This window comes from Lynx canadensis, chromosome E1 (genome assembly GCF_007474595.2).
Source record: "Lynx canadensis isolate LIC74 chromosome E1, mLynCan4.pri.v2, whole genome shotgun sequence".
In the NCBI taxonomy this organism is placed as follows: domain Eukaryota; kingdom Metazoa; phylum Chordata; class Mammalia; order Carnivora; family Felidae; genus Lynx; species Lynx canadensis.
The window spans coordinates 41,598,565-41,609,464 of NC_044316.2; the positions used below are offsets into that span (position 1 = coordinate 41,598,565).

A 10,900-nucleotide genomic window follows, 5' to 3' on the forward strand; every position below is an offset into this window, starting at 1 on the left:
GTCCTACATTTATATCAGTGTGGGCTCGTGGGTATTTGTTTTATGTGTCGGGTCATAACCCAACGCTACTTTATTGTGTTGTCCAACAGTGCCTTGTCCTGTAGCTTTGCTGTGCTACCTTTCAGACCAGAGTTGGACAAGGGGCATGTGTACAAGGTGTGATTATACCAAGTTGCCAACCTTGTTTTCCTCTCTGGAATGAAGGGAAGAAAGGAATTGTCCCCCTGCGTCGGCCTCAGCCTTCCCTAAGCTGCTGTGCGTCTGAGGCCTCCAGTGGGTCTGGTGCCGCTCTGGGGGAAGGCGCTAATCTCTTTCTTCCCGAAGAAAGGCTGATCCCCTGGATCCCTGTCTCAAGGCTGAAGTGAGCGAGTGCTTTAAGAACGCCATGTTCAGCTGGCTTCTGGTTGCTGTGGGGCCCTGTTCTAAAAGGCTTTTGTGTTCCAAGCCCAGGAGCAAGAAGGGGCTAATTTGCTAGCAACCTTCCTACCTGAACAGATCCTGCACTTCTCCCTCTTCTAGCCACTGCGAATTTCCCAGCCCTGCTGACGCAGCTCAGATCTGGGACACAGCCCACCTGTGCTGGGGGGTCGCCCGGTACCTACACCGCTCCGTGCCCCTTGGCCTGCAATACCACTCCCCACTCAGTCCCCTTGAGCCCCGCTCTCTACCGCTCACAGTCCTGACCAGCATCCTGGAATCTTGTGTCCTTCCTTACCCTACAGGCTCAGCTCCCAGAGGGCAGGGTGGGCATCCAGTCACCTGGCACTGTTCCCGCCACTAGAACTGGGCTCCCTGGTGGTTTGTGTGGGGGTTGGAGTAAAAGCCTCCATTTTCTGCCCTCAGGAAGCTAAGGCTAAAGACAGGAGACAACACACGGTATCTCTGAGGACTGGGTTGTAGTCAGAGCACCTTCAGGCCTGCGTGACAGACAAGAAGGCTGCAGAGGGGCTGAGGAGGTCAACACAGCCCTTCACCCTACACGTCATGACCACTGTGTGCCTCAGAAGGACGGGACACCCACCCCACCTTGGCCCCTCTTGGCCCCACCCGGCCCATCGGCTCCCAACCCTGGGAACCCAGCTGTGGGTGCTGAGCTAGGCCGTTGGCGGGGCAATTAAAACACCAAATGGGTTCCAACAGGGTTAATCACAGCCGCATTTATAGAGGCGCCTTTCTCTGAGGATCTCCAAAGACCTCGCTGCGCATGATGTCATTCCTCCTCTGGGATCCCCCACCCTGGAATACCACCAAGAAGCTGGGGCCAGAGTGGGTGAACAGCAGGGTAAGGGCAGTGCCGGAAACAGCCCAGGCTGCTGCCACCCACTTGGGCAGGCAGATGAGTGTTCGGGCTGGCAGAGAACAAGGGCCCTCAGTCAATGCACTACACATAAGGGGCCAGCCTGCTGCCAGCCAAGCGCTTCTAAACACCACATCCAGACCTATTGTGTGCCAGGCCCTTGCTGGGCCGCAGAGACCCAGCTGAATAAATCCTGGCCCAGCATGGCCGACTTCTGTCCACGGGACACTGGGCTAGGTCCTTCGCAAAGTCCGTGTGAAGTCCCCCTGGAGCGCGGGGCAGGGGAGTGGCAGGGAAGGGTGAGGAGCCTCAGTGAGGATGCTTCGGGCCCGAGGAACCGGGCTTCACTTTGGAGAGGGCAGCTGTTGGAAGCCAGCAGACACCGTCAAGCTAGGAAATGAACCATTTTAGATCCCTCCACTTGGGTGGCAGAGCAGAGGGATTGTGGCCAGAGAAAGGAACAGCAGGAGGCTGGGCCCGTCTGAGTTAAGGGCACTGAGATGGTGACTGACAGTGCGAGAAGCAGCGCTGGGACTTTGTGTGAGGGATCAGGGGGAGGAAGTAGTCGGAGGTAAGGGAGCAGGGGCTGCTGCGGTGCCAGGGAGGGGAGGAGGCGCTGCGGGCCGAGGGGCCAGGAGAGCCCGCAGCGCTGGCGCAGAGGGACCGGGCCGCCGTGGGGCTCGGCTGGCCCTGAGGGGCCGAGGGGCCTCCTGCCAGCACACTGGGAGAGGTCGGGGATTGGGACAGCCGAGGCTGGGGCATCCCTTGTACCCTCCCCTTCTCCCCGTCTTGGCCACAGCACCCGCCAGTGCTATTTCACGGCCTCGTTCCTCCCCCTAGAGGCTCCTGGAAGGACAGCTGCTTTCTCTTGGTGAATGAGTTTGTGGTTTGTAGGTGTCTTTGGTCCTAGTGCCCAGTTGCCAGGTGGACCCCTTGCCTGGCAGGCAGGTGAGCCCTTTTAGGTGCCGGGGGATGGGGGGGGCGGGGACACAAAATTCATTGCGGGCAGTTTCTAGAGATCATGCTGGCCTGCTGGGAGGGTGGGGAGAGGCTCTCACCACTGTCCGCCCTCATGTGGCCACAGCAGCTGGAGCCAAAGTGCACCATCTATGCAGTCTGGCCACCTGGGGTCCTAGTCCTGGCTCCGCTCCAAGCGGTGACCTTGGAGCCAGTAATTTCCCTTGTTAATTTCCCCTTAAGTTCCTCATTGTTAAAACCGACATAAAACCACCCACCTCAGAGGTGTTCAAGTGTGATCAGTGGCTTGATTGTATAATTTATTGTCAAAACCAAGCTTTTTACCTCTGTGAGCCAGGAAGTATGGCCCTTGGAGTGAAGATGGGTGTAAAAGTTGGGGTGCCTGGGTGGCTCAGTTGGCTAAACATCCATCTCTTAATTTCGGTTCAGGTCATGACTTCATGGTTCGTGGGTTCGAGCTCTGAATCAGGCTCTGCGCTGACAGCGAGGCACCTGCTTGAGATTCTCTCTCTCTCCCTCTCTCTCTCTCTCTCTCTCTCTCTCTCTGCTCCTCCCTGCTTGCACATTCTCTCTCAAAATAAATAAGTAAACATCAAAAAAAAAAAAAAAAAAGAAGATGAACGTAAAGGTAATGTAATTACTTGCAAAGCCCTGTGCATATGTGTGCAGAGTTATTCCAGGCAGACGCTGGAAGACCTGGCTGCACCCTGTCTCCACCTGCCCATATCTCCTGGGCTGGGCTCCGCCCTCCAGCCAACATCTGAGAGGCGGGGGCACTCAGGCTCTTCCTCCCTGTCCTGCCCGTCTCCCAGATTGACTGTTTCACTCCCCTCGGCCCTTGCCAACCCAAGATGCTCTCTCCAGAGAAGTAGGGGATGCTGACCATGAAGTTCCGTCCCGGATGGCCTCAGCTGAGGGCCACTGCCCCATTGGGAGGCTGTCAGCCGGGGCAGGCGTTCGCCCAACACCTTCTCTGCACCAGGATCACGACTCTGGGCAAGCGGTGTTTACTAAACCAGCGAAGGACCTATTTATAGCCTCAGCTGCTCTTCTTGCTGGGTCACGAGTGAGGGGCAGGGTGGCTGCTCAGAGCGAGGGAGGCAGTCGGCCGAGGGAACCGGGCTGTGCCCAGCTGCCACTGCCCAGACCCCTGGGCCCCTCCGCATGGCAGAGGAGACCTTCCCCTTCACCTCCTCCGCGCTGCGCGCGCTCCGCCTGCAGCGGGAGTGGCTGGAGTGGGAGGACCGGCGGCGGGCTGCGGCCCAGCAGTGCCGAAGCCAAAGGTGCCCCCCCAGCACCCGGGCCCGACTCACCAGGCCACGCCGCTGCTGCCGAGACCCGGCCGTGCACAATGCTCTGTTCTCCGGTGACCTGCCACAGGTCCAAGCCCTGTTCCAAGATGAAGACGCTGCCAACATGATTGTGGAGACTGTGAGCAACCAGCTGGCCTGGTCAGCTGAACAGGGTAGGGAGCACCCAGTGGGGCAGAAGATGAGGGAGGGTAAGGGGGTGGGGGTGGGGGTGGGGAAGAGGACAGCCTTGGCCCCGCCGCCTCCCTCCCGACCACAGCCTTGACCATTCCTTCCTACAGCCCATTCTAGCTCCCTCCTAAGCAGAGATGAAGCGTAGTTAGCGGTTTGTATGTCTTTTCAGAGTTAAAGTTATATTAACATATCAATTACATGGGAACAGTTATTCTAATGCATTTTTTTCTCTGAATACATACATATATATATATGTGTGTGTGTGTGTGTACACACACACATATTTAAGGGTTTTTTTTTTAAGTTTTTTTATTTTGAGAGAGAGAGAGAGAGTCATGTAAACACGATCACAAGCAGGGGAGGGGCAGAGAGAGAGGGAAGGAGAGAATCCCAAGCAGGTGACGCAGGGTTCAGTCTCACAAACGTGGGATCATGACCTGAGCCGAAAGCAGGAGTTGGACGCTTAACCGACTGAGCCACCCGGGCACGCCTAAGATTTTATTTTTAAGGATTTCTGCTCAGGTCATGATCTCATGGTTTGTGAGTTTGAGCCCCGTGTCTGGCTTTGTGCTGACAGTGCTGAGCCTGCTTGGGATTCTCCATCTCCCCCTCTCTCTGCCCCCCCATCCCTGTGCACACGCACACATGCACCCACTCACTCTCTCTCTCTCTAAAAGGAATAAACGCTTTAAGATTTTTTAAATAAAATAAGTAAGATTTTATTTTTAAGTGATCTGTACACCCTATGTGGGGCTCAAACTCACAACCCCAAGATCAAGAGTCACGCACTTCACTAACTGAGCCAGCCAGGCGCCTCCACATAATATTTTAAATAGATGCATAAATTATATTGTATGAGTGTGCCATGATTTATATAACCAGCCCCCAAATAGACTGGGTAGATAGGGTTCCTTTTTTAGAAAATTATTTTAAATAGCAATATGATGAACATCTTTGTGTACTTGCCAGAGAGTTTCCTTAGGTGCTATTCTGACCCGTGGGTTTGTCCGTGTAAACCAAATACCTCAACTGAGATTGCCCTGCTCTTAAGACCGACAGAGATTGCCTCAAATCCCACACATGGATCTGGGGGCTCAAAATCCTTGGAGAGCTTATGTTCTCACAGTCACTGCCAGCGTCAGACTCCTGCTTGGCCTTAACTGTTAGAAATGTGACCCAACCCAGGGTATCCTGGTCTCATCCTGCAGCATATCTATCCCCAAATGGAACTCGGCCTTAATTTCAATCCTAATAAAAAACAAAGCATGCTTTACCCCAAATTTGGCAAACCCAGGAATCTCCTTCACCGTAATGCAAACAACTTACAGTTGGATATTAGGCATCTGCGTCCTAAGCCCTTGGGGGTGCCTGGTTGGCTCAGTCGGTTGAGCATGTCTGACTCTTGATTTCAGCTCAGGTCATGATCTCACCTAGGATCAAGCCTCGAGTCAGGTTCCACACTGAGCGTAGAGCCTGCTTGGGATTCTCTCTGTTTCTGTCTCTCTCTCTCTTTCTCTCTGCCCCCTTCCCCCACTCTCGTGTGTGTGCTCTCTCTCTCTCTCAAATAAAAATTTAAAAATTTAAGTAAAATAAAATAAAAGGCTGTCCCAATTTATATTGAGTGAGCCCCTCTCCGTAGGTACAGCCCTGCACAGCATTCGTGCTCAGCCAAGGGTGCAGAGGGAAGGCCAGGGTCAATTGCATGCCACAACCTGCCCTGCAGATATCACGTACCCCGCCCCCAACACTGCCTCCTCTCCCCAGGGTTCTGGGTGCTGACGCCTAAGACGAAGCAGACGGCACCCCTCACCATCGCTGCTGCCCGAGGCTACACTGACTGTGCCCGCCACCTGATCCGGCAGGGAGCTGAGCTGGACGCCCGGGTCGGAGGCCGGGCAGCCTTGCATGAGGCCTGTGCCCGGGCCCAGTCTGACTGTGTGCAGCTGCTGCTGACCTTCGGTGCCAAGGCCAACGTGTTGTCCGAGGAGGGCACGACCCCCTTGCACCTCTGCACAGCCCCTGAGTCCTTGCAGTAGGTGCCCAGGGGAGGGGTGTGTGTGTGTGTGTGTGTGTGTGTCCAGCTCACATGGCCGGAAGAAGGGGAAACACCTCACATACACATGTCCTCACAACAACCTGGGAGACAGGTGTCATTCTATGGGTGAGAAAACTGAGGCTCAAAAAGTTTTAGTAACTTGTCCGTCATGTGAGCTAAGCCCAGGGGGCAGAAGCCTTGTTGCTTTTTTGGAAAACCTATCCCAACCACAGTCTCTTAGCCTCTATGCATCCTCTGTAGCCAAATTCCTACCTGTTTTAAGGTAGGCATCAAGAAAGATGTAGCCCAGTGTTTCCCAACCTTAGTACAAGCCCCGGCTACACACACACCTCCTCCTCCCAAATTTTAAGATCGACAAGTTTTTCCAGGGGTCGAGGGTTGTGCCGAATGGGTGAAGGGGAGGGGGAGATATAGGTCTCCAGTTACAGAATGGATAAGGCAGGGGAATAAAAGGCACAGCATAAGGAACATTGTTATAGCGACGTAACAGGACAGACGGTAGCTACACTTGTGAACATAGAATAATGTATAAACTTGTCAAATCACTAAGTTGTACACTTGAAATTAATGTAACATTGTGTGTCAACTATACTAAAAAAAAAAAAAAAACTTAAAAAAAAAAGATTAACAGGGTTTTGGCCCCCCCCTACATGATGGTATTCGTACTTTTCCAAATCAGGTCCCCAGCCAGGGCTGGCAGTGGTAGGGAGTCAAGGGCTTCTGGGAGACCCTTGCTGGGGACCACAGCCACACATGCTGGGGACCTCTCCCCAGCTGGATCTAGATCAGCGATGGACCCAAGTGATTCTAAGTTTCCATCCCTTTCTTGAATACTTACAAGCACACGGTGCACTTTCCAACCGACTTTATCCTTTTAAGTGAAACTTACCGAAACCCTCCTGAGTGAGCTCTCCAGTGTTATTTATTTATTTTTCATTAAAATTTTTTTTTAATCTTTATTCTTTTTTTTTTTTTTTTTTTTTTTTTTTTGAGAGACAGAGCGCGAGCGCGGGAGGGGCAGAGAGGGAGACCCAGAATCCAAAGCAGGCTCCAGGCTCCGAGCTGTCAGCACAGAGCCCGACGTGGGGCTCCAACGCCCCAACCACGAGATCATGACACTTAAGTGTTATTTAAGTGTAGTGTTTAGAGACAAAAATTAGCCCATGATTAGAACTGACTGAGGAAATAAAGTTTACGGATGACTGGGCTGCTACTCCATTCTTGGCCACGGAGCATGGAGCCTCCTGCATCTGTGAACTGAGGAGGGGGGAGGGGGGGCTGGAATACTGGCCATTTGGGGGAGGGACACTGACACTTGGTCATCAGGGTTTTGCTGGGGATGCCGGATCTGCTCCTGGGCTTCCGGTGGCTCCCATTCTGGCTTTTTAATTATAAATTACTGTTCGTTTCATTGCATCATTAATGGAGTTTGTTTCGTGTTTGTTTTACCCCGTGGTGGTTAATGATGTATGTTTGCCTCAACAGTGTTCTGGCCTATAATTTTTCCAGGGACTGGAAGACCGTGAAACATGTGCTCCCTAAAATCTGGGTTTTGTTGTTTTCTCTAGGGGAGAGGGGAGCGGGTGGGTCTTCAGGTGCCTTCCTCTGCTTGAGTGGATATCACTGGTCCAGAAGGGTGGTCTTCCAGGTTGGAGGCATGAAGAAAATATTAGGACTTCTATTTCTTTTTCTTTCCGTCTCATACTCTAATTTTCTATGCGTAACATTCATCACGGACGCAGTAGTGGGTTTTCAAAACATTTTGTGCTATCAAAATGTTAGGAGACCACCGGCAAGGGGATCAGAACCAGGCCCTGGGGCGGGGCGGCGGGCGGGGTCCCAATCCGCTTGGGGAGTCAGGTTTCAGAAACAAAAATTAGCCCATGATTAGAATTTACTGAGGAAATAGATTCTGGGAGGAACTGTCTGAAGCAGTGAGTACTAATTCTGACGCTGCCTCTAACTTGCTGTGGGTCCTTGGCCGTGCCGAGCCCTTTCTTGGCTGAGGTTTTATCTGAACCCTGGAGATGTTCCTGGTGACATCGATAGGCCTTGAAGCTCTGCCGTCTGTCCTGGGGCTTCTGTGAGTCTGATGGTGCACACCACGCTCGCTTCCAGCCTCTAGGCGAGCGGGATGGGAAGCAAGGGGGAAGGGGATGACCGCAGGCCAGGCCTTGGTCCCTCAGCACTGGCCTCTGGGCCTTGCGCCTTGCCCCCAGGTGCGCCAAGCTGCTGCTGGAAGCGGGCGCGACTGTGAACTTGGCGGCGCAGGACAGCGAGATGACACCCCTGCACGTGGCGGCGGCTCGCGGCCTGGAGGAGCACGTGGCCCTCTACCTGGAGCACGGCGCCAACGTGCACCTGCGCACCAGCCAGGGCGAGACGGCCCTGAACGCGGCATGCGCGGGGGCCGAGGGCCCAGGCAGCTGCCGACGTCACCAGGCGGCAGCGCGCCGGCTCCTGGCGGCCGGGGCAGATGCCCGCGCTGCCGGGCGCAAGCGCCACACGCCGCTGCACAACGCCTGTGCCAATGGCTGCGGGGGCCTGGCCGAGCTGCTGCTGCGCCACGGGGCCTGCGCTGGAGTGCCCAACGGGGCGGGCCACACGCCCATGGACTGCGCGCTGCAGGCCGTCCAGGACGCCCCCAACTGGGAGCCCGAGGTCCTCTTCTCAGCGCTGCTTGACTACGGGGCCGAGCCTGTGCGCCCTGAGGTGTGCAGGGAGGGCCTGTGCAAGGAGGCCCGAGTTGGGTGGGGAGCTCACGGCTGGAATTCCCTCCCCCCGGGAAGAGGGGGACCGAGAGACTGAGAGCCCGGCTCTGTGGTCGTCTGTCCCCACCTTGGAAAGGACCACTGAGGGCTATAGGGGAGTGTGTCTAAGGAGAAGAGAGCTCCCAAGGAGACTGGTTGGGGCCAACAGGTTGCAGCCCACTTGAAGGTGGGGTAAACCGAGGCATGGGAAAGAGTGGGGAGAGACTCAGACTTTAGCCTCCCAAATTTGGGTGTGAATGGGCCTTCGGCTTCGGCTGGGCTTGGGTCTGCCCTTGGCTAGGAGAGCCATGGTGACCCTAAGACCCTCTTTTGATTCCTAGATGCTGAAACACTGTGCCAACTTCCCTCGGGCCCTGGAAGTCCTGCTTAATGCCTACCCTTATGTCCCATCCTGTGATACCTGGGTGGAGGCAGTGCTCCCAGAGCTGTGGCAGGTAAGCATGTCCACTCCAGGGGCACAGCTCCTTCCTGGGCTCTGGGGGAGATGGAGAGGAAGGATGAGCCCCAGGCCTTATCCGTCCAGGGTGGGCTTCCCAGGGCCCCCCTCCTGTTCTGAGGGAGAACAACCTCAGAACAACCTCTAATCCCACACACCTCTCCTGCCTCTGTCACTTGTGCCAGCACGGGCATTTATCAGCGGGCTGTGTTGGCATCTTTGGAGTTGGGCGTGGGTGCAGTCATGGCTGAGACCCTGCCCTACAGCGCGGTCCCATCTCCCATGACCCCTGCCGGGCCTCTGGGCTCTGAATCTGAGTCTTTCAAGATGCACCAAACACCGGGGGCGGGGGGTGCATGTTGCCCTGCCCCCAGGGCCCCCAGCTCTAGGTCATCCTGAGAGGTCAGAGTCAAGGGTACTGGGCCATCTGATCCCGTTCCACTCCTGGCCTAGGAGCACGAAGCCTTCTACACCTCGGCCCTGTGCATGGTGAACCAGCCCAGGCGGTTGCAGCACCTGGCCCGGCTGGCTGTGCGGGCCCAGTTGGGTGGCCGCTGCCGCCAGGCCGTCGCCAGCCTCCCACTGCCCCCCGTCCTCAGGGACTACCTGATGCTTCGTGCTGAGGGGCGTATCCAGTGAGCCCCACGCCAGCTCATCCCTCCGGCGGCTTCCCGAGCTGCTTGCTGACCTCCATCCCCACCCGGGCTTCCGCTGTCCGATGGGAAGGTCTGCACACTCCGCCTTCACCCACCTCCATCTCCTTTGCTTACATGGACGCCCCCCCCGCCATCCACCCGGCCCCCAGGCGAGGAGGGGGGATCCTTGTTGTCCCCCCCATCCCCTGCCACCCGTGTACTTGTCTGGCCTCGTCATGAGTCACAGACTCTGCCTGTACCTGCACTGCCTCTGCCCGAACTGCCTTTGTTGCTTGACGGGAAGACCTCACTGCCTGGTCTTGAGACCCATGCCCGGCAAGGATGCCGGAACTCCCTTTGGGAATCACAACTCTGATCATGCCCTTCAGCGGCTCCTCACTACCTGCAGGCTAAAATCCAAATTCAGTAAGATTGATACATCTTCCACCGCTGCCTCCGCCAAGCTCTCTGGTCCTCTGACCCGCCCCCCCCCCCTTCTCCCTCTGAGGTTCCTGTGACCCAGCCTTAGCAAACTTAGCAGCTGGTTGCTGGATAAGAGCCACGCTGCTTCGCTTCCAGGCACCTGTATGCGCTGTTCCCTCTGCCTGGTGTACCCTTCCCGCATTTTTTTGGCCTGGTCGAAGCTGAGGACAAAATAGCGCTATCAGCCCAATAGCACGATCTCCTCAGACCCCTCTTTGGATTGCACTTTTAAAAATAAGAGCCTGTGTCTGCATCGGCTTGGCTGAGACCGGGACTGCATTCCTGGAACAGGCATTTCAGCAAATGGTTGTTGAGGAAGGAATAAATGCGTGATGCCTGGGACCTGTTTACGGTCGTGCCCCCCTGTGCCCCCCGTGCGGTGATGCATGGTGTCTTAAACAATGGTCACTACACTTGTGGTCTCTAAGGGCCTGCGACAGGAGGACAAGCCACCAGCTGTCCCCTTCTCACTTCCTCCTCCGGCCCCAGAGTCTAAAGTACCATCATTCATCTTTAAGAGGAACCTTTTGAGCCAAAGCAGTTTTTATGAATGCAAATAAATGACTTGTGCCCAGAATCAAAGCGTGGATGTGTGAGATTGAAATGTGGCTGAGATACGGGGTGCCTGGGTGGCTCAGTCGGTTGAGCGTCCGACTTCGGCTCAGGTCATGATCTCATGGCTCAAGGGTTCGAGGGTTCGAGGGTTCGAGCCCCACATCGGCCTCTGTGCTGGCAGCGCGGAGCCTGGAGCCCCCGACAG

At 55.6% G+C, this 10,900-nt stretch overlaps 1 protein-coding gene across 1 annotated transcript; it reads left to right on the forward strand.

Annotated features, from left to right (window-relative positions):
• Positions 1–3,218: 3,218 nt before the first annotated feature.
• On the forward strand, positions 3,219–10,722 carry ASB16 (ankyrin repeat and SOCS box containing 16). The gene is made up of 5 exons (XM_030296522.1): positions 3,219–3,740; positions 5,524–5,791; positions 8,035–8,527; positions 8,907–9,020; positions 9,476–10,722. Exons 1-5 carry the CDS (start codon positions 3,440–3,442, stop codon positions 9,659–9,661), a joined length of 1,362 nt encoding a protein of 453 aa, XP_030152382.1. The 5' UTR covers positions 3,219–3,439; the 3' UTR covers positions 9,662–10,722.
• Positions 10,723–10,900: the final 178 nt, after the last annotated feature.